Source organism: Siniperca chuatsi, linkage group LG14 (assembly GCF_020085105.1).
Source record: "Siniperca chuatsi isolate FFG_IHB_CAS linkage group LG14, ASM2008510v1, whole genome shotgun sequence".
NCBI classification, from domain to species: Eukaryota; Metazoa; Chordata; class Actinopteri; order Centrarchiformes; family Sinipercidae; genus Siniperca; species Siniperca chuatsi.
The window spans coordinates 24,109,817-24,133,288 of NC_058055.1; the positions used below are offsets into that span (position 1 = coordinate 24,109,817).

The 23,472-nt window shown below is 37.8% G+C and overlaps 1 protein-coding gene across 1 annotated transcript; it reads left to right on the plus strand.

Moving 5' to 3' along the window:
• The first annotated feature begins 337 nt into the window (after positions 1 to 337).
• On the plus strand, positions 338 to 23,019 carry mpzl1l (myelin protein zero-like 1 like). The gene is made up of 6 exons (XM_044221418.1): positions 338 to 556; positions 3,817 to 3,998; positions 7,988 to 8,198; positions 11,626 to 11,755; positions 15,147 to 15,252; positions 17,125 to 23,019. The coding sequence occupies exons 1-6, from the start codon at positions 484 to 486 to the stop codon at positions 17,218 to 17,220; spliced, it is 798 nt and encodes a 265-aa protein (XP_044077353.1). The 5' UTR covers positions 338 to 483; the 3' UTR covers positions 17,221 to 23,019.
• Positions 23,020 to 23,472: the final 453 nt, after the last annotated feature.

The following is a 23,472-nucleotide window of genomic DNA, read 5'->3' on the forward strand; positions in this document are numbered from 1 at the left end:
ATATAAAATAGTTAAAATTCAGCCAGGTAAAACCTGCTTTTACATTAATGCGTGAGTAATAACAATCTAATGTTGTAATATATTATAAACGATCACAGCCGACATTTTTCTGCATTGAGTACTTTTACTTTTAATACTTTAAGTACATTTTCCTGATTATACTTACTTACTTTTATTTAAGTAACATTTTCAATGCAGGACTTTTAACTGTAACCGAGTATTTTTTAACAGTGTGGTATTAGTACTTTTACTTGAGTAAATGATCTGAATACTTCCTCCACCACTGCTTCATGTATCATACTGAACAATGCCAAGTGGCAGCTGCAATCCGTCAGTGCACTTGTGCGCCTGTAGGAGGCAGCAGTCGCACTCAGAACTGCGTAGCCGCCGTTGCAACTTTCCACGAAGAAGAAACGACTTGTAGATAGAAGCAAAAAGCAAAAAAAGAAAAGCAGAGGGAGTACTCCTGTTTACAACAACATAATGGAGCCAAAATGGTCAAATACCATCTGCAAGCGTGTTTTATTGACTGGATTTACGCTATGTATTGTATTAGGTGAGTGTTGAAGCCCAACTCGGGTTAAATTTCAATTTGGAAATGTTTGATTTTGAGCTCATTATTTAAGGTGGGATATCAGGTTAGCTAACGTTAGCTAGCGATGTTACCATCTCATGCACCTAACTAACGTTACACTCCTAACCCCTGTTCACAATCTAATTATTGTATCTTTGTTCACCCTCATAGCTAGACACGAGATTTAACACTACCGAAACCATTTTTCTTAGGAGTGTTAGCCAGACCATACGTGTACACACATCGACATAACGTTACAGATAATGTATTAAGGAGTAGTTAAATTCACTGAAATCTGAATAAGAATTGGTACAGAGTGGTGGCTACCGCCCTTGGTAGTGTCGTTCTGTGGAAGGTGATGGTGGGACCAACTGAGGAAGTAACGTTAAACAGAGAGGCTAACCAGTTTGTACACGGTAATATTCAGCTGAAATAAGGGTTGCTGGGTGTGTTCACTGTATGCCGATTTGAAGAGTGTCTTCTAGTAATACAGAAAATGTTTCCAGGCGTGTGCTATCATGGAGGTACTTTCAGCGATAAACAAAGCCACTTAAAAGTGCCAGATTTTTTAGAAACTGTCGTTAGAATCTCTGCGGTACTAGGTGTCGCCCGGAGTATAGTCGTGTACTAAGCTAAAAAGCACGCCAGGTTTACACAATTTACAGTCATTTACAGCATAACATAGCTTTATTATTAGCATTAACTAACGGTTACTGTATTTTATTAACACACAGTGCCAACGCATCATAAGATAACATTTCAAAGACCAATGATAACATCTAATTTCCTCGTTGGCTAAACTCTTCCTGACCCAGATAGTAAAGCTACCATCATATATACATTTTGCACTTAATTATACAAGTAGCAACACAGCTGTATGTCCGTGATTTCGTTCAGAGTTTGTCTTAAGATTAACTTTAATATTTGGGACAGTAAGCACAATAATGGCTTCGTCTTTTAACTACATGTTACTGCTGCTAATGGCTGGCTATCCAAACAGCACAAAACTCTCAGCTCAGACATGAACAAATCTGGTCTTTTGCACAATAAAGATATGTTTTACCCCCAAGAATCACGCAGATACTGTAGAATTAGCTCTAACCTGAGGAATTATCTGGTAATGTAGGAAGGAAGTGCATGAACTGGGAACAATTTAATGCAGCAGATGAAAAAAGTCCACAAGTTGATGTTTAATTTCCTATTTAATTACTGGACAGATTAAAGCAAAACCAACGGCAACAGCACACAGTTTTCATAAACGCACCATCCAAGACACATTGCTGAAATATAATTTTGGGATTTGAGATAATGGATTGCAACATGAACGTCCTGAAGTTTGGAGAAGTGGACTGGTGGCTTTCTGCTTTGAATCACAGACTAACAACATCTGTCAGGAGGAAATGGATGACGAATGCTTTATTCTGTTTCATATTGTGAAATTATCTTCAACTGGCTAACAGTTTGTTTTTAATGCACAGTATTCCCTGGAGTCTGAATCTCTGTCACTGTGTATTAGACAGTATTTAGTCTAATTGCTGTGCAAAGTGCAGAAGACAGGAACTATCTATGCTCCTGTTTTGTTTACATCAAGTCTATTAAATCACCTTATTGTTGGGAGCAGATGTGAAAGTCATGTGTCTGTGTTTGCCGAGGTTGTGACTTGGTTTTTCAAAGATGTTTACAGTTGTACCCGTCTCTGTTAAGGTGGATTTAAAGGTCAGTGTACTGTCAAACATTCCCCTTTCAGAGCTGTCCCCAGCAAAGAGTAAACAAGATGTACTAAAACAACATCCAATGTAGCAACAAAACAATGAGAAAGTTTAGAAAGGACGAGGGATGAATGTCATAAATTAAACATATTAATTTGTGGGAGATAATTCAGTAATTTGCGGGCGACTCCACAGTAAAACACAGCTGCCAAAACACAACAACCTGTAACCTCAGTTTTTTACAGCTTCAACAACTTTATGCTTTTTATTTGAGGGAATTAATAAAGTAATTTGTGACTAATTTGTCACTTAGTGAATCAAGTTTAATAATTTAAGGATATGAATCAATTTGTGTGGATAGATTTTGTCCTTGTGCTGACCTTTTTTCCTTGATTCTACTATAAGACTGTGTCAGAGAGCTGTTGGTTCTTCTCTATCAATTATTTTATCAGTCGATTGACAATTTTTAGAATCAATCATAGTAATTTTTGAAAACAAAAATGCCAAAAATTCACTGGTTCAAGCTTCTCGTCTGGCTCCAAATGTGAGTATTTGCTGATTTTCATAGACAGTAAATTTGAGAAATATGTCTTAATAAAATAAACATTATCTTAAGAGTAACAATATCTTTGGGTGTTAGACTGTTGGTCGGACAAAGCGACATTTGAAAATGTTACCTTGGGTGGGGCGGCCCGGTAGCTCACCTGGTAGAGCGAGTACCATTAAGGCTGAGTCCTTACTGCAGCGGCCCGGGTTTGACTCCAACCCGGGGCCCTCTGCTGCATGTCATCCCCTCTCTCTTCCCCCGCCTTCCCTGTCTCTCTCTGCCGCTGTCACCATCACTTAAGGCAGAAATGCCCAAAACATAATCTTTAAGAAAATGTCACCTTGGGCTCTGGGAAACTTTTTCACTTTGTATTGATGATGTGAAATGATTAATTGAGAAAACAATTAGCAGATTAATCGGTAATGAAAAGGGCCGCGATGCCAGTGGAACCTGGCTCAGCTTTTTCAGCAACAAACAACGCAACGTCACCTGGCAAGGCGCTGAATTGACCAATCACATAGATGCAAGCGCACATTCCTGGTAGATTACTTTGTATCATGAACGGCGTCTCTCTACTGTTAACTTTGTGATTGTTGTGATGAAAGATAAAAATAGTTGATGCTGTGATTTCCAGAGTTGTAAAATCCTGTTTGTGTTTTGGCGTCTCAGAAGCCTTTAAACGCATTAATCTGTTTCTCAAACCTGACTTCCTGGATTGTATTTCATTGTCTCACTGGTACCTGAAACAACATACCCCCCCACCCCCAGCCCCCAGCACAGCCCCCCCTGCGTTGTTTTAACACAGGGCTGTTTTTGGTCTGAATCCCCTGTAATATGGTGAGGCTGTACTCATAGTTATGTTGTATTGCGTACTATTATAATGTGTTCCCCACAGTTTCCCCATCCCACTAGACCATTAAAAAGTGCATTCAAACTTTTAAACAAATACCAGGAAACTTATTTTTATCCCCCTCATTTATTAACAGTCACAAAACCTACATCGGCAATCGACATATACGCCCACCCTGAAGTGACGGTGCAGAACGGGACAACAGGAACACTTCGATGCACGTTTAAATCCAATACAGTGGTCAGCAGCTCCACCTCAGTGACCTGGAGTTTTCAGTCGAGTCAGCCTGACAATCAGTTCTCCAAAGCTCCATACGTGGTAAGTCCTTGTTGGCCGCTGTGGGAAGATTTCCCACAGCTCCAGGATGTTTTCCTGCGATTGTTTTATCTGTACTGACACATGAAGAGAGGCTTCAGCTGCTCCTCTGATGGCTTGGTTTCAATATGCAGTAGGTTACAGGTTAATTTTTCATTTTCGATAAAATCTCAGTGCCAGGCATTTATTTATACTTTACATGAGACACTTTCAATCCTCTGCACTTTTAATTGCTTCTATTTGTTTTTATGCTTATTCCTGCTTCCACCTTGTGCTCTGTATATTTGTTTTCATCTGATTTTTGTGTTTGCTTTCATCTATTTATCTTGTGTCTCTATCTTGCTTGAACATCATAATTTTATCTCATGGTTTGTTTTAGTTTATTTCTGTTTATTTCTTATTCTTGTAGCTCACTGTCGACACAAAGCTCTTTTATCAACACTGGGTTTCAGACGAGCGCTGCAGTGTTTATGCAGCAAGTAAATTGATTTGTTTCTGGCAGAATGATTCTTGAAGCTGGTGATTAAACAATCAAGATTTACTGCCAAGTGGTAAAACTGTCTTAGTCAGCTTCAGTGAACATAATTAATTGCACATATGATTGTGATTCTATTAGCGTATATTAATCTGAGACACTGAAGCACGTTGTGGTCCATGTACAATATTTATTATGTCACTAACAGTAGGTGCTCTAAAAGATTTGTTTAACTGAGCTTTGAGTCACATTTAAAGGATTTTAAACAGTTTATCCTAGAGATAAATATACTGCTGTATTGAGTCGAGAAATGTTGTGGGGTGTGGAGAACTACATGTCCCGTCCACAATACCTACTCCTTTTTGTTTACAGATCAGTCAGGCAAGGCAGGGGCCTACCTGTCTGCTGTGATCTCCTGCAAACATAATGAAATAGCCGTGGGGTTTTTAAATTGCAGAGTAGTCATGACAGAACAGATGCATGCAGTCAACACCTGGGAGTACGTCCACTTTAACCGGGTAAAATACAGACTAAAACAACTTCTTCTTCCCACAAAACTGAACATCTGAACATAAATATAAATCTTAAAACGGCAGCTTGGTGTTTCAGTGTTCACGGGGGGGAAACTGAGCTTTAGCGAAACGAAGCTGCCCGCTGAGGGTCGGAGGCTGCGTAGTGGATTTGTGATGATTTTGTCAGGATGTTGTCGTGATTATAACATAATTATTTTCTCACCTCGTTGCAGCAGCTAGGAAATGACTGCTGCTTAACAGGTACTATTTATGAGACTCACTATTTCATACTCATTCACTTGTCTGACAACAGAAACTGTTTTTCTGAGTTCCAGTAGAAGCCAATTAAGTTTCAATACAGGTGTTACTGCCTTTGCTTTTGACTGGTGTTTGCGTCCTTTTGAAGTGTAAGTACTTTAAGTCATATATTAATATAGTTTTAATGTATATTCATCCCCATTTAAGATAATTTTGCTCTTTTTCATGTCTGCTACTGCTGGTCATGCTAATTCGGACCAATTAAGAGTGCCGGCAGTGTTAGCGTCCACCTGTGCAGAGCCTGTGCTTAATGTTAGTACATTCAACATAATTTCTTAGCTTGTTGTATTATTGCATTCACATGTAATCTTAACCACACAAATATAAACTAAAATTAAAAACGTCATCCTGACTGTCCATGTTGTAATTTTACTATGTTGGTATATTCTGTACACACAACATCTATTGCACGTCTGTCCGCCCTGGGAGAGGGATCGCTCCTCTGTTGCTCTTCCTGAGGTTTCTCCCCATTAAAGAGGTTTTTCCTCATCCGAATCGGGGGTCTAAGGACAGAGGGTGTCCTATGCTGTACAGATTGTAAAGCCCCTTGAGGCAAATTTGTGATATTGGCCTATATAAATAAAATTGACTTCACTTGTTCGGCAATAAAGTTTTTCCTAACTGGAACTTCTGGACTATTTGTGATTTGACCAATCGCTTCAGTGGTGGGCTGTAATTTCCGGAGCCCAAGTCTATGAGAGAAGCCACTGTCAGCCACTTTTTCAGACAGAGGTGTAATGGGTTGACACTCTGCAGAGTAATATTAACCGGCTGTCTCGGTAGCATGCCCAGACTCAGTCGGCTGTGTAGAAGTGAAGTCAAGAAAACGACCGTCTGCCGTCTCTAACTTTTTCTGTGATCTTCTCTTATTTTAATGTTGATATAGGCGATGATGTTGCCGTTAACCTGTATCTGTGTTGATTTTGTCAGATGACATTGCAACCATAAAATAATGATTTGTCTTGTTCCTTACGAGATGTTGGCGGTGATGCGCAGTTTTGTTGTTCGCCAACTTAAAAGAGGACAGAGAAGAAGAGATACAGCAGGTTTTCTGTTGTTCAGGTGTTTCACTGTGGACAGAGGTCTCTCCTGAAAACGCTAATGTGGACGCAAGTTGTTTTCACACGAAAAAACGGTGTAATGTCGACAGACTCAATCAAGCTAAACAAATGCTGGCAGGATTTGAAAATATGATAGTTCAGTACGACATCAGGCACATGAGTAACAGTTTCTTCCTGTTACTGTAATGTGAAAGTGATATCAAACCAGATTGCTGAGTAAAGCTATTCTCCAACTACAGGAACCAATTCATTACATTAGAAACTGTTGAGCTCTGTTTATACAGCTGACAATGCTAAAAGTAACAAGGCCATGGCTTCGCAAAAACTCTGCCTTCTGTCTCCATGTATGAACCAGAGCCAGATTAGTGTTGAGGATACTTCAATCAAATGTTTTTTTATTTTTAACCATGGCAATGGTAGGTGTGTGAAAGAAGAAATCCAGATTAATTTTTTCCTACAAAACGGAAAGTCAGCCATGTTTACTTCACTTTAAAGTGTTGCTCTGACTCTGCTAGAAGTGTGTGTCAGTGAGAGAGATCCACAAAGAAAGATTGAGAGAGGATAAGACTTTATTTTATGGTTCCTCTGTTGTCTGGATTTTCTTGACTTGATTATGCACTTCGCTGTCAGTGTGGTTTGAGTTTTAGAAATGAGGAAACAATTCTGCAAATCTTTGAGAGGAAGCAGGAATAGTTAATGGATGTGCTCCATGTTCTGATTATTAACAACTGGCTTTGATGATTTCAGTCTAGCCCATAAAGAGCTGTATCTTGTTGTGTCATGCAGCTTCAGGCCTTTTGGCTTGTCACAGTAGGAAAAGCTGAAGTGTAAATAGTGAAATTGGTGATGGCTGAATTCCATTTAGCTGCGTCAGTTTCAGGGAACTGGTGTTGTGCATGCTGGCTCACCGTCACACTGTCATGACTTACTGGGTCACTTGAAGAGAACGGAGCCGCTGTTAATGTTATTAGTAACACCCGTGCTTTTCCCACTACGACAAGTCACAATGTCTGCTGTGAAAAAGGCCCATTAAGCCAGAAGTGGGTTGACTCTAAATTATATGACAGCAATTTTCAGTGGCTAGTAAGTCTAAAATTAATTGATTGATTAATCGTTTAATCAAATGTCAGAAAATAGTGAAAAATGCCTGTTTTAATTTCTCAGACAGAGTTGATGTATTCATACAGCATCACTCTGTAACACCACCCCAGCTAGCAAGAAATATGCTGCTGTGGTGTAATCTCTATAAACCGATATCTGCATATCGGAATATGAATGAAGAATCTGGGGGATTCGGGGCCAAAAAACTTGATTGGGTAAAAAAACAAAAAAAAACAACAAAAAAAACCCCATAAAATCCTCACATTTGAGAGACTGGAACCAGGGAATTCGTTGGCATTTTTGCTAATCGATTAATTGACCGGTCGTTGCAGCTCTAATGATAAATGTAATAAATTATCATGATATAACCCATTAAAGTAATTTATCATTATAAGTTACTCAATGTGCGCGCACACACACACACACACACTGTATAATATAATATTTGTCAGACAAATGGTGAATTGTGTCGACTGAATCATTTCCAGAATACGCAGTTAAACATGATTTTCCTTCTCTTTGTAGATTTTCTACTTTTCTAATGGGAAAGGATTCCCGGGACATGATGAGTTCAAGGACAGAGTGCAGTTTATTGGAGATATAAACAAGAGGGACGTCTCGATACAGCTGGGTCCGGCTCAGTTCAACGACAACGGTACCTTCTTCTGTGACGTGAAGAACCCACCCGACGTGACGGGAACACCGGCTCGAACAGAGCTCAAGGTCGTTCTGAAAGGTGAGTGCTCAGATTTCTTTTCAAATTGAAATCTAATTTATTTTAGTATAAGTGAAATGAAATCAGTTTAAGTTTCAGGCAGGAATACTTAAAGGTTGTGGTTACACAAGATGCTTTTTTAAATGTACCTGCGGCTTTAGCCAGACACTTTTCACCCACTCACTGCATACACACATGCTGATTGGACGGTGTGTGAAAACGCTGTGTAGAGCAGTCTGCTTCATTGTGCTGAATCTGTCATGTTTCCAGGCAAAGAGATGACTTTTCACTGTCAATGTGGCTTTTTACTCCCAAGGTTTATAATTTGTAGAACTATGATCAAATGTAATTGACTGGACGGGAGCCATTTTGGACACAGTGGGTGGTTTTTGCCACCTAGAATGAATTAAAACCTGGATTACATCATGGTTTATCTTAAAATGCTGCTGCACCAAGCTTTAAATCTTGTTTTAAACCAAACAGGATTACCTTTTAAACCTTCTTTAAATCTCAGTTTAGTCATCTCTAAACCTAGATCATCTCCTCCCAAAACCAAAAGTTAAATACTGCAGTATAGGAAAAAAAAGATCTCAGGCAATAATAGTTCATTATTTTGGGTTGAGACACTTAACCATGCCATGCCGTGAGCAATGCACACATGGCATGAGTGACTTCCCATCCGACAGGATGGTAAAAGTAGTTCTTTACTTTGGTTACCTTGATGTTGGAGGTGTGCTTGTTCTCACAGACGGCAGTAGAGCTGGTTTCCTTCATGCAACTCTTTGTTTAATCAGCACATTGTGGCTGTTTCTTCGTGTTCCTGCCTGCAGTATTTAAAACCGGTCTACTGCAAGTGCTGTAAAAAGCACTTGTTGTGTACATGACGTTATTTAATCAGAATCTGCTTTATTGGCCAAGTATGTGTAAACATACGAGGAAGTCGACTCCAGTTTTAAGTTGTTCTCGATGTTACACACAGAACAATTTACAGGAAGATAGACATTCAGCTGAACGACGACAAAGTAAAAATAAACATAACTATTATGTACATACAAATAGATGTGTATATACAGTATAAATATATATATAAAAAGCAACAATGACCAGCAAAATACAATGTCTATATACAAATCAAGTGTTTCTTTAAATAGTAAACAAATACAAATAGTGCAAAGGAATACATATGGAATGATTAATGTATATACATGTATACATGTCTATATACAGCGTGCAGTTTATAGATGGATGATACGTACATGTTAAAGCACAGTGTGTATTTTAAACTGTAAATATATAATTTAATAGTTGTAGTTATGTTGATGTTTTAGTGTTAAAGGGTTATTGACACTATACGACTGATTTAACTGAGTGATGGCCTGTGGGAAGAAACTGTTCTTGTGTCTTGGTTGTTTTGGCGTACAGTTCTCTGTAGCGTCTACCAGAGCAACAGCAGCGAATGCAATGCATTTCCCGTAGCTGCTTTACGATAGCATCCACGTTATTTGCCTATAGAAAGTTCATTTAATGTGAAACAAGAGCAGCAGAAGGGCATGGTTTTAAATTACAGCTGTAGGAGAGCATGCTGATGGTGACAATTGAGTTACTTTGTAACTGGAATGCTTTGTGATGGGCTTGGAAAACCACAGAGATAGACAGGTTGAACCTGATCAACGTGTTGCTGAAGCACTAATTAAATTTAAACTGACACTTGACACGGTAAAAATGTAGTTTTTAAAAAGTAATTTACCCTCTCTGGTGTGGAATTATAGTCGATATAATGTCTTTCTTCCTCCAACTGTGAGTTGATTTTTAACGTCCAGATGCAATGTGCAAATGTGTTACAAATATCAAACACATTTTAGATTCAATTTGCATGGTTCTCACTAAATTTGGGTACATAAATAATAGCAACTCCATGATCTTTAGCTAAGCCTAAACATTGCTGTCTTACTGTAAGGTTATTAAAAGCGAATCCATACCTTCCAGTAGGCTTGGGCGGTATCTATTTTTTCATACCTTAATACCGAGGGTATGTGACGGTATTTGTGTTAAAAAATAAAACGTTAAAGTTAGAAGAGAGACAGGTGAAATGTACAGGTGTAACGTAACTCGAGTTGATGGCAAGTGAAATTCAACCGTGATGTTCTGTTGGCAGATGCAGTGACTTAAACCAACGGTGTGTCAGAAAAAGTAAGAAAAATATGTCATTTGTTAAGCTATGAGTAGAGGAAAAGTCTTCTAGCCGCTATGCTAATTTATGCAGTGTAAAATGCCATAGGCTAAAGCTAATGCACCTGGACAGTTAAATCACAGCCACAGTGAGTTTGTGCTTTTAGGGAGAGGCGAAAGCACACCGCTGTAAAGGAAAGGGGCGCACTGGTTAAGCAAGAGCATCATTGCGAAACTGAATGTGGCACAATAATCGTTTAATCTCCATTATCTTGTTTTTATAATCGTTGGAAGAAAAATGTAATTTGAAAATAACATTTGATTAATCGCCCAGCCATAGCCTGAAGTAATTCTTGTTGGTGTAGCTCTCCCAGTACATTTCTGGAGCCTTGCTGCTTCAACTTAAACATCCTCACAAAGTGTATTTGCACTGTGAGATCTGTTGTGCCCAACATATAAAAGCTGTTCCAGCAGGTGCATTCTTGTTACTTGTTTTCAGTTACATGAAGCCCACATGTGCATGTGATGGCTTGTTATCTTATGGCTCACCGGTGGTTGCCCCACCCTCCAGGTTGGAGCTTGTTCTATACCTGGCTGCAGTGCCAACATAGAAGATGTTTGTGTGTTTATTTTAGCTTTTACAAAGAATTGCTGCTGTTTTGTTACTGCTGCATTGCCAGGTATCAGTGACACTCCCAGCTGTGCTTTGAACCTGACTGTGACTAAAACTTTAAGGCCCTGTTTTATTTATAATAATATAACTTTATTTATCGTGTAGAGACTAGGTGAGAAAACAAATTCAAAGTGCTGATGTGGGACTTTCACACAGTCTCTGATTTATGTCTGTAGACCATAAAAATGTGTTTTGAAACGCATTTTTAAAACTTTTAATTGAGAGTTGGGATAAAATCACTTATCACTCTCACTTATAGTTTTATTTCTTACATTTTTATGTTGTATTTGTGTGTACAAATAGTGAAACTATAGTTTTTACAATCTTAAACTGTTCTATAATAACATTTTGAGTGATTACCACTATAGATTTGTAAAAAAAAATTTTTAGGCTCCTGTGTCATTTTTCTTTGGGTTTCTGGCAGCTTTATACTTTGTTAAATGGACAAAATAAGTCAGACTTATAGCAGAGTTTGTGCTTTAAAAAAAAAGGATACCATGCATGTGGGGTAAGGACAGTTAGGGGTTTTAAACGCAGTTGGAAATGCCGACTTTATATTTTAAAACAAACCGTGTGTGTTGTCACTGTTGTGTTTGTCGTCTCCAGAATCTCTTCCTCAGAACAAAACCGCCGTTATAGTCGGAGCAGTTTGTGGAGCTTTATTTCTGCTCGTCCTCATCACTGTATCTGCCTGCATTGTCATGAGGGTGCTTCACACCCGCCATGATTATGAAGGGTAAGTGTGCCGTCTTACTTGATTCCACATATATTGGACTGTCACTGATTGCTGACATTAACGCAGAGTTTCAAAATAACAAATAGGTTTCAAAAAGTATCTTGAAGTCGATGAGAATATCTGTAACACTTTACTTTAACCCCCTTAACTATTTAGCATTTATAAGCAGTATATAAACATTTAATAAATGGTTTATAACACACTATAATGAGCAGATAAAAGAGTTTATTAATGTATTTATCAACAGCTATAACTCCTTCTGTGGGCACCCATAATGGAGGCTGGTGTATAATAAGATAATGAATGACAATATAGTAAAACACAGTAAAATGTCTTCATTGGAGAAGTTACAATTGTTGATAAATGCTTTGCATTACACTGTTTATAAACGTTTATTAAATGTTTATATACTGCTTATAAATGCTAAATAGAGGGGTTAAAGTAAAGTGTTACCAGAATATTTACTTACATTTTAATACCAGTTTTTATTGTCAATTCTTTTATTGTAATATTTGTTCCACTGTTAAGATGTCATTCATTTTTAGATGAGACTTTAACACGCGGAAAAAGCCAAATGGTGTTGTATAAAAATCGTATAAGAATATACTGGAACTGAATGTACAGCTACCAAAGAGGTAAAACTCATTATAATTAGTAATTTGAATAGGTAAATTAAAATAAAAAGTTTCACAGCAGGTGCACCACTTGATCATTGCTGTCAATATGTGTGAAATTAATCCCCAAAGAGCCATTTGGTTATTGGAAAATAACACACACTAACTAGTCTAATAAGTGGAATTAAAAGTTATTTAACCTCTCCAACAAGTAGGTGAAGCCAAGCTGAGTACGTCTGAAATTAGTATTTTCCCAGGTGATGAGGATGCTACATCATACGCACCTCTTAGCCAATCATAAATAAGTATTCTCAGTGGCTAATGGATCATTCAGCTCTACTGAGTCAATCTTCTTAGTGTGTTAACTGCTCACATTCAGCAAGTGAATCCCATATTTGATGAAGGTGAGTTTTTCTCAGATGGATTTGATGCCTCGTGTGATTGAGCTGGTTTCCTGAATCTTTGTATTTTTTTATTTATTTTTTAATTTCCAGTAATATTTTACTCATTCAGAGATTTAATCATCTAACTCTTTCTGCATGGGTGCAGGGTTCACTCTCTCTCTCTCTCTCTGTCTCTCTGTGTTAAACCTGTGGAGAACGTTTTGGACAATCTGATGTTGTTACTAATTATTAATATGTTTCTTAAACATAAAAAAACATAAAAACCTTGCATGCTCCAGCTGCCCTTTCATCTCAATGGAATAACCACATACTGACCCACAAATATGAAAGATGTTGAAATTAGCTTTATGCTAAAGTAAGAAAAGAAAGCTGAAGCTGGCTGTTGGATGGTTTGAGCCTCCGAGCTGAAGCTGCCAGCGGTCTTTGGGGTTGCTGTTTGCACTGGTGCCCGTCACTTTCCTCCATTACTGTGTGTTAACGCAACTAATCTCTCAGCAACACTTTCTATTAATATCATTGATTAACTTGTTGTCAGCTTATCAGCATGTTGTCAAGTCATCGTCTGTCATCTTTTGTCACTAACACTCAACACTAACCACTGTCTTCCTTCATCACCAGCTGTTTTTTTGTTTTTGTTTGATGAAACATGTTTGATCAACAAAAATGTTTCGCGGCGTCATGTTGATGGAGCTCTGTCACCTTGAAATGCTAAGATAATATTAAGTTCATGTAGGTGAAGTTGAGTTTCTCAAGTAAACTGCCTGAAAATATTGTTACAGTGTCTTTACTAGAGGTGAGCTGATAGACCTGTTTGATTTTTATGTCCATGGACTGAATAATTGAATGGATGCTGATGCAAGTATTGATCCAAGTACAAATCAGTTAACGGTAGGGCTGCAACTAATAATTATTTTCGTAATCGATTAATCTGCAGATCATTTTTTCCATTAATAGATTCTTTGTTTGGTCTGTAAAACATCATAAAATAGAGAAAAATTTACGTTTGAATTTCCCAGAGCCCAAAGTGAAATAGCTTTTTTTTTTTTTGTTTGCCCAACAGTCCAAAACCCAAAGATATTCTGTTTACTGTAACGTAAGACTTAGGGGTGTCCCGATCCGGATCCAGGTTCTTTAATATTGTTTTATGTTGTCTTTTATTTACTTAAATGTAGAATAAATATGTATCTCACACATATACATAACAGCTTCTAAATACGCTTCTACATTTGTCATTTTCACCGGTGAAAGCGACGGCTAAAAATGAGAAGCTGCTACCTGAACGTTTAATACGCTGCTTTTTGCTAATGATAATTAGCATGGTAGCGAATCCGTGTATTTTGCCCAACTCGGTGTCAGAGTCACTCACTGGTGCACCCAAATAATTTTCACATTTTCACTCACATGTGCAGCAAAATGCTCGCAATGTGGAGCCGGCTGTTATGAAGGAGAGCAGTGCTGCAACAAAACACAGTAGAGTTCAGTAAAGAAAGGACTCGTATTTGATCGGCTTTATTTTAGCCTGTGCAGATCCATTAAAAGGCCCGGATCGGCCCCGATACCGATCCTTATCATCGTCTCGGGACATCTCGAGTAAGACTGTTAAAATCTTCACATTGCAGAAGCTAAAAGTAGAACCATCAATTGTTTTGGAAATTGACTTAAATGATAATTGATTATTAAAATAGTTGCCGATTAATTTTCGGTCACTTGATTAATCGATTTATCAACTTATCGTTGCAGCCCTAGTGATAATAATTTAATTTGTATAGCACTTTTCAAGCAAGGAGCATAAAGTGCTTTCTAGTATTTAAAGCAAAAAAAGGCAGTTTCATATAAAACCAATAATAAGGTAGAAAACAATTAAATAATTATACCAGTCCAACACATAAAGCCGGCAAGAGTTGGAAAAATAAATATTAAATCTAATATTATGGTGGCTGTATAAAAATAAAAGAACCCAAATTATAATAAACTGTAGTTTTCCTTTGAGTCAGGCCTATTTAACGTGTGAAAACCAGTATGTACTGCAATACATTTTAATATTTTCACACCAAGAAATTGTTGTCCTTCCTTCAGAAGCTTATCACATTGTGTGAAAGTGAGTACCATGAATGAATTTATCAAAAACGTATGTGGAAGCTGCATCAGCGCTAGCCTGATGCACCTCTAGTCTCCTCCCAGAGTCTGTCGCTGCTTTCAGTATCTCCGCCAAACCACTGGGAGCTGCCATTCACTTTGTTTGCATCCACTGCCTCATGTGCTCATCTCTCATTGTTTTGTTTTTGTCTTGTGTCCCGTTATTTGTTGTTTGTCTCCATTTGACTGTGCGCCAATGGTTGCTCGACACCATGGCAAATCGTAACCCTAAAATAGATGTACGTCCTTGGAAAGTGTGAGCTCTCAGGCTCCGAAGCCACGAAAGAAGGTGGAGTCCGGCCTGGAGGGCTCCAGGTCTACCAGTCCCTCGGGTCCACTACAGGTAGGAGCTGGGGGACAGAAAAATCCACTGGCTGCCACCATTTCACTGGGAAAATGTCGCTTACATGTTGTTTATCCAAACTGGACTGAAATAAAATATTTCTTCATCCCCGTCCACTGATTCACTTTAATATACAGTATTTGGTTCAGATCATCCATAAAAACCTTAATATGAGTTCAACAATAATAATAATAAAGTTTATTTATATTGCACTTGTCAAAACAAAACTGCAACATGATACAAAAGTATCATAAGTAAGTATCCGGATGAAAGTATCAGGTGATCAAAAGAACAAAAAACCAACACAGCTGGAATACAATGACACACGTATATAAAATAGAAGTGCATGACTTACAAGAATACGCTTATTTGCTTTCGTGCAGAGTGTTAGATGAGAAGATTCTCCACTCTCATGCCTGTACGCTAAATATGAAGCTAGGGCCGGAAGCCGATTAGCCTAGCTTAGCATAAAGACTGGAAGCAGGGGGAAACGGCTAACCTGGCTCTGTCCAAAGGTAACAAAAGCAGCCTACCCGCACCTCTAAAGCTCACTAATTAATATGCTGTATCTCATTTGATTGTCTTACTGGTATTGCCTAAATATTTATGACTATAGTAGGAGTGTAAAGAAATATCGTTGCACAATATGTTGTGATACAAAAACAGGAATATACATTGTGTAGCGAAAACAAGAATCACATAGTCAAGTTAATGCGCCCAAACGCACATTTTTATTTTTATTTATTTATTTTTTTTTTTTTTTTTTCAGGAAGTTCAAGGGCCCATTTCATGGAATCTTTAAATTCTGGGTTAGGTTTGACCTTTTTCCATCTGTGGAAAAATCAATGAAATAGTCACAGTCAGTAACTATATGTGTGACAGCCCAGAAAGACTGCTTTCCAAACTTAAAGGAATAATTTGACATTTTGGAAAATACGCCTTTGGTGAGAAGATTGGTACCACTCTGACGTCTGTATGCTAATTATGAAGTTACAGCCAGCAGCCGGTTATCTTAGCTTAGCACAAAGACTGTGAACAGGGGAAACGGCTAGCCTGGTTCTGTCAAATGGTAACAAAATCCGCCTACAGGCACCTCTAAATCTCATTTATCAACATATATTATCTAATTTGTTTAATCCCTATAACATCCAAAGTGCTTTGGATTGGCTTATGTGCCGGACTATTTCTTATCGACCAGTAACTTTCTGGAGCCTCCCCTGGTTGCCTGGCAACTGCTCAGAGCCAAGAAATTTCCACCACCTTTGTGGACAATAAAGTTATATTCTATACTATTCTATCTGCTTCAGTTCGTCTCCATTCAGTTTTAATTGTGAAATGGAACTGAACAGCATTCATCACATTTTCTTAGGAAACGGGTTTGTGGCCAACTGAGAACCCGTAAAAAATGTTATGTCCAAGGAGGATTGAATAGTGAATTTGCTACTATCACAGTTTATTTTCAGTAAAACGTTATTAAAAGGCTTGTGCACGTATTAAACTGTGAGCCCTGTATGATGACTCACAGTCATCATGTGACTGGAGGGTTACATTTCTTGTAGGTGTAGTATTAAAATAAACAAACAAACAAAATAACAGCCACATCAATGTGCATGTGTGTAATGTGTAGAAACTGAACAAATATGCCATTCAGAAGTTCTACTGGAAAAATACCAAAACACTTATTATGCGCTCTTGATAAACAATTTATCCACGAACCTTTAACCACCTGTGTGAGTTTAAAAATGATGTAGTAGTGAAGAAACGAAGGTCCTCTACGTATATCAAGTTCCTTTGCTTCTTGCTCTGATGTATCTGGATATGTTTGTGTCCTTTACTGACTGTTTTTCTGCCTATTTTCTTATTATGTTCCAGGGCCCGGTGATATACGCCCAGTTGGATCACTCAGGCAGCAAAAACTCATTCCATAAGATGGAGCCAGTGGTCTACGCTGACATTCGTAAAAACTGAAGAGGAACTGGGGACCAAAAAAATAAATAAACACAGTAAAGTATCAGACCTCTCTATCAGCTGCTCTTGGGAAGGGTGGGAATATTTCAACAGGGACTGAAATTGGTGCAGTTTCTATTTTGTTTTTTGTTTTTGTTTTTGTTTTTTTCATCTTTTTTCCTCTGAAAGCATAATGCTGTTATATGATGAAGTGACGTCTCCATGTGCTTTAAGCAAAGAAACAGTCGAAGTGGACTCTACATTACTCCATCACATCAGCCTTGAAATTGTTCTCCAACACAGGGATCAAAGTAAAAATCAGAATGCCTTCATAGATATCATTCCACATGTAAAAAATATTTTAATAATCATAGCTTTATGCCTAAAAGGTTCTGCAGGCTGTTTCACCAGCTGAACACAAGTTTGATCCTAAGTTTGAATGTAAAGTCAACTCTAACTGCTACATTGCTCAGTTGCACCATCACTACTTAAGCTTCTTATTATTTAACTAAGTCGACACAAATCAAAGCATTGTTGCAGAAATCAACGTTACTAACTACCGATGGAAAGAGAGATTTTAAAAAAACAATTAATCCTATCATGCGAACTAGTTAACATATGATACCACATGTGTTTGACTAACATCACCTCATTATTTATCGATCACTTATACAGTAATTGGGTGCTTTTTACTAAGGTGACGATGGCTGTACGACAAGTGGAAATGCTCATAAACTATATTAATAACATTATTTCTGCCAACAGTTAAACGCTTCTGTTACGAACAACATACTATAGTTGTGGCCAGCGGCAATTCCCATCTCCTGTGAATGCAGCATAAAATCACAGTTGTGCCCTCGGCTAATCTAATAAAGTGATGCACTGACGTGCATGTCAGTATCAACATGAATATAAAGGGATGTTTTCCATCACAAAGAATGTGCTACACAATTAATAGTCTGTCTTTCTAACCGTTCTGCCTTGACAACAGTTAACTAGGAATCACTAAGGTTGGGCAGACACTGTACGATTTATTAATCTTGTTTGTTGCGTTAACTAACCTGTCGTGCCTTTCTGCACGGCAGAAAAGTACAACTTCTATGCTGACACTTTGTGGTTTAGTCATCCGCTCAGGACTGCTCACACTCAACGTAAAAATAGAAAATCGGTTTGGTCTATTTACAGTTCCAGTACGTTTTTATTCAAACGAGATGGCAGCATCCTCATCGATGTGGATTTAAAAAAAAATAAGGGAAAGGGAGTGTTACTTTGTGCAATTCTACTTTGAAAGGAAAGCAGGAAGGAAAAAAAAGAATATGGAAAAGCAAATGGCTGGGAAGATGGGACAATGGGAAGAAGTCCGTTTTACAGCAAAATTCACTTTTACACAGCACAGTGTGCTAAACCAGCTCACTACTGTGTATAACGGATCTTTTGACAGCAGCCAGGTGGGACATCAGACCGCTGAGCTGCTCAAACCGCAAGACAGCCGACCAAAAATTCAGACATGCCAGAAATCCAGCCGATCGTCCGACAGCCAGATCGTTTGAGCAGTTAATCAGGCGTCGTGACCCCTCAAACTGAACTGAGCCTCTTTCTGGCGGAAATTCGGCCTGAAAATTAGTCGGAGGACACCAGTTGGGGTTAAAGAGGAACTCCTCAGATTTTACACATCAAAGTCTGTTTCCAGGTGTTGGGGAGTACTGCTGCATATGTGAAAAAATGTGTCTAAAGCCTGTTGTGGCTCCAGAGGGAGCTGTGTGAAGTCTGATAAATGTCCTCAAGTGAGGCAGCGGCGGTTGGGTTTGAAGACTACAAGTTTGAAAATGAAAACAAATCTGGGTGTGTGGTGTTAGAAAGACGTGAGCTCACCAGACCTCTGTAGCCCGCTCCTCATCTCTGCTGCAGGCTAGCAGCTTGAGGCTACATTAGCTAGCCGTTATCGCCTGAATCTCACAACGAACAGTTGGTGGTTGAGTTGCATTGTGGGTTATATAGGCGCCAGGTTTTGACAAGGAAGAAGAATGGAATACAAAAAAACGATATCTCTGGTTCTGCTGCATTGATTTTGATACTTTAAGAGTACTAGCGTTGCATAATGATATAATCTGTACAGTGTCTGTCCAGCGTTAAACCTGCTCGAGCAAATTTTAAGTTATATCTTAGCTCTTTGTTGTAACTGACTTTTTGTTTCTATAAAAATCTATAGCCTATCACTAAAATGTCATTCCAGCTACGTTTGAATTTACACATAGCTGGTGCAACAGGCTGCCGAAGTCACAGTTCATTCCCCCCGTTGGGCAGTTCCATAGTGATCTTGTTTTGTAGGGGCGTATAATGTAGAGTTAGATTTTACATTGCCTTCAGTAACTTTGCATGCAGTTATAATGACATCAAACTAAATCTGGTACTCCTCAGCTAGTTATAAAAACAGAAGAAGCTGTCTGACATTGTATTACTGTGAATGCTTCAGTTTTCTGTAGAGTTCTGGCATGTTGTTGTTGTGGTACCTTTTTTAAATAAACTGCCTCCCATTTGATTTTCACCTCAGTGGAACATGTTCTTTAACCAGTTTTTGTTTCCTAACATACTGTTTTTTTGTTTAAACTAATTTTCGTTGCTCTGTGTGTGTCTCTTTGTGTTAATTTCTTAAAAAGTGCAAATGATCACACGGGCAATGCAACCCAGGTAGTTTTGAGTTCTGCATCACACTAAGAGGTTTTTCTGTTTGTAGGTGTGATTCGAAAGAATAAAACAAGTTTGCTGCTAGTGGTAATTATCTGGGCAGTTGTTTTTGTTGTTTTTTTGGGGGGGGGATTAATTATGAGTAATTTTAATATATGCATGTTAAAACAAAATGTTCAACTGAGGTGAAATATATCCTTCTATGAGAACTGGGAGCTCTCAAATGCTAAATACACTGTTTGCATGCAATTTACTAACATAACAATCATTATTATGAAAATATCCATCCTTTTTTTCATCTATGTATTGTGTAAAGCTCTTTTTTTTCCAAACTAATGGGCCAAATATATTAGATATGTTCCTTTCAGATGCTTTTAAGCTTTAAAATGCATTCCAAATTTGTATGATTTTCTTTTGTCTTGAAGCATTTAAAAGCCAAGTTATAATTTTGTTTGTTAATGGTTCGGTGACCTTTTGAGAATGATGTTTGTTTTCAGTCTCAATGCTTTCAGCTTCAGCTTGTGATTCCGAATGCAGTAAATTTCAATGTTGACCAGTATTTGTATATACTTCTTGCTCATGTAAGATATAGTGCTGTTTACTGTAACTCATTCCAGTGTGGTATGGCTGTGGATGTCTTTCCAGAGAAGGAAAGTAGTTTGCTGTAGAGGTCTAGAAAGTTGGTGGCATGCTTAATGTTTTCTCTTTTTAGTCTTAATTATTTGTCACCGTACAACCCCACGTACAGTATACAGTGCCTGCAGGAAGTGTTGAGACTGTCAGTTCAAAATGGCTTGAATTAAACTTTCTTTAGTCAAGTGTGCACAAAAAACACAAAATAATGTGATGTTTCTTGAACTTTAAGGCTATGTTTGTTTCAATGCCACATTCATATTAAACCCAAAAGATCCATTGCTTAAATGTGAAACATGATAATATTGTCGTGTCGTGTTTCTGTCCACCTGATGAATGTAAGTCTAATAATCTCTCTTTTAGCTCTGTTTTTGGTCTCCTCCAACTCCTGAGGGAAACACCTGGCTCTTTAGCTGCTAAATACTCCACTATGTTCACCAGCTAGTCGCTAACCGTGTTGGTCTGCTGTTTAATGCTGAATAGGATGTGTTCAGTGGGTTTATAGAGCTTTTTTACTTACTAAATGATACTGTGAGAGCGGTGAGAGTGAACTAAAACAGTAAAGTTGCAGGCCAGGCAGCTAAAAAAATTAGCTGAAATTCAATATAAAGCTCCGTAGAGCTGAGGGGAGCTGCTAATTCAAGATTCATCACTACGAGTGACCCCGCTCTTTCACACTTTTTCACACATTTTATACATTTTTATTATAAAAATATCGATTATAGCTGCTTTGAACACATCAATGATGGAGAAGATTATGTTGGCCGTGTTAATTTAACACAAACTGCTGCTACTAAGTATTGCTTCCTTGTGCTAAGTGGGGTTGATTTTTGAACATTGTGAATGTTTCAGTGGGTTTATGCACCGCTGTGCTCACAACATGTATCTTCCAAGACTAAAAGTCTGCAGCCATAATGTCTGTAAAGCTCATTAAAACATCAGTGTGTAGAATAAAACTTTATTGTCCTACCATTAAAGCCACTCAACACAATTAAAAACAATAGACACAACATGCTTAACAAATCACAATAGATAAGAAAACTTTTACTCTTAGATTTTTTATTTTTATGATGTGCTAAAGTTAGCATTTAGCCTTAACGGACCAACAGTTAGCATGTTAACATGCGTGTTTGTTAAGTGTTAACATGCAGATGTTTAGCATGCAGCATTTAGTACGTTAGCATGCTAACAATGAAAACATGTAAGGTTTAGCTTGTTAGTTTACTAACAGGCTAACATTAGTATGTTGACATGTTAAAGAGTAATTTGATACCAGGATAAAAAGCTGTTGGGGTGCTCTTTAAAATGCAACAGTTAACATAGTAACATGCCAACACTGGGTGTCTTAGCATAACATGCTAGCATGTTAGCATGCTATGTTAGCAATATTCTCAAAATATAGCTGAAGCTGGCAGGAATTCAGTCATTTGTTTTAGAGGAAATGTAGCTAGGAGTCAGGAACCACAGAGTGATCAGGATTCATCCCCTCATCCTTTGGAGACTGTGAATGTTTGTACCAAATATCATGACAATTAATACAGAATGTAGGAATTAATTATAAATAACTGACATGAATGCACAATATCAACCTGAACTGTGTCCTCCTGTTATTTTCAACACTTCTGACCAAAACTTGAATTAGTTGCTTCTCCAGAGTTGTTTCTGTTTTTTCTTAGAGTTACACTTTAACTTATTTCAAACTGCCCCTGCCTGGGGCTAAATACTTCTAAATACCTTCTGACTGAAGAAATCTTAATTCAGTCCATTTTGACTTGACTGTGGCAGTGACACCACACAATGCAGGCACTGTAGTCTTCCAGATCTGTTTTATCTTTCATGTTCAAGTCTTTTCTGTTGGTTTATGTTGGGGTTTTTTTTTTTTTTTTATTAGTTAGCATGTATTTCACCAAATCAAAAAGAAAACAACCTGTATGATACCGACAAACCTTTACTGCTGGTCGCTTTGCTCCTAATTGTGACATGTTGCAGTGTTTAGTGCTGTTGTAGAAATTGTGATGTAAACTATAAATTATGAAAGATTTCGAGTTTGACAGAGTTCACGCACAACGTTTGGTGTGTTGGTGTCTTAAAGTTTGGAGTGAATGCAGGCTGCAGTGTTCACTCCGCTCATGATGAGTCTTAAAGTGCGTGCTTAGTGTTTTTCGATGGTAAATAGTTGTGTGTTATTTGAGAATTGTTTGGTATGTTATGTTGTAAAATCTGCACTATGTCTTGCATATCAAAGACAACAAATTCCCTGTGATTTTTGTTTTTATTTTGGTTCATCTCGGAATGACCTTGGCCTCTGTTAAACGTCTTTAAAACTGGAATGTTGTACATTTAGTGCCTTTTACATTTCAAAAGCTAACTTGAACATCTGCTCCAAATTAAAATGATAAGATTCATTTATTTTCCTTTTATTGTATGTATTTTTTTATACACATAATATCGCCTCTGTATCCGCTGTTCAAATTTTATATAAAACCTATTCCTGGCCAATTATACGTGTGTTTGTTCTGATTATTATATATACTCACCAGACTTTCAATTTGATTCAGTTTTACTCTGAATAAGACGAAGACACATATCAAGCTATTAAATCATAATTAATGGTGAAAAGAAGATGCTAGCTATAACTTTATATTAATATTTTTAGTCTTAGGAGGATTTTCCCCGGTCATATTAGTTTCTCTTCTTTAACACACAACATTAATCAGAATCAGAAATATATATTTATTGATCCCCGAGGGGAAACTCTTTCATTACAGCTGCTCACTCTCACGTCAATGCCCACAGGAATAGAAGTACTAAGCAAATCAAAATATAATACACTATAATACAGGTAAGATAAATTAAGTACAAAGTGGATATAAGTATAAAAGCTAAATAAGTGTAAGTACCAAGTGGATTTAGAGGTTGATAAGTATGTACGGTATAATAATACAATGTAATATA

Coding starts and splice junctions, on each gene's coding strand:
- mpzl1l (XM_044221418.1), top strand. CDS start 484: ATGGAGCCAAAATGGTCAAATACCATCTGCAAGCGTGTTTTATTGACT. Junction 557..3,816: donor TACGCTATGTATTGTATTAG/GTGAGTGTTGAA, acceptor ATTTATTAACAG/TCACAAAACCTACATCGGCA. Junction 15,253..17,124: donor GTCCCTCGGGTCCACTACAG/GTAGGAGCTGGG, acceptor ATTATGTTCCAG/GGCCCGGTGATATACGCCCA.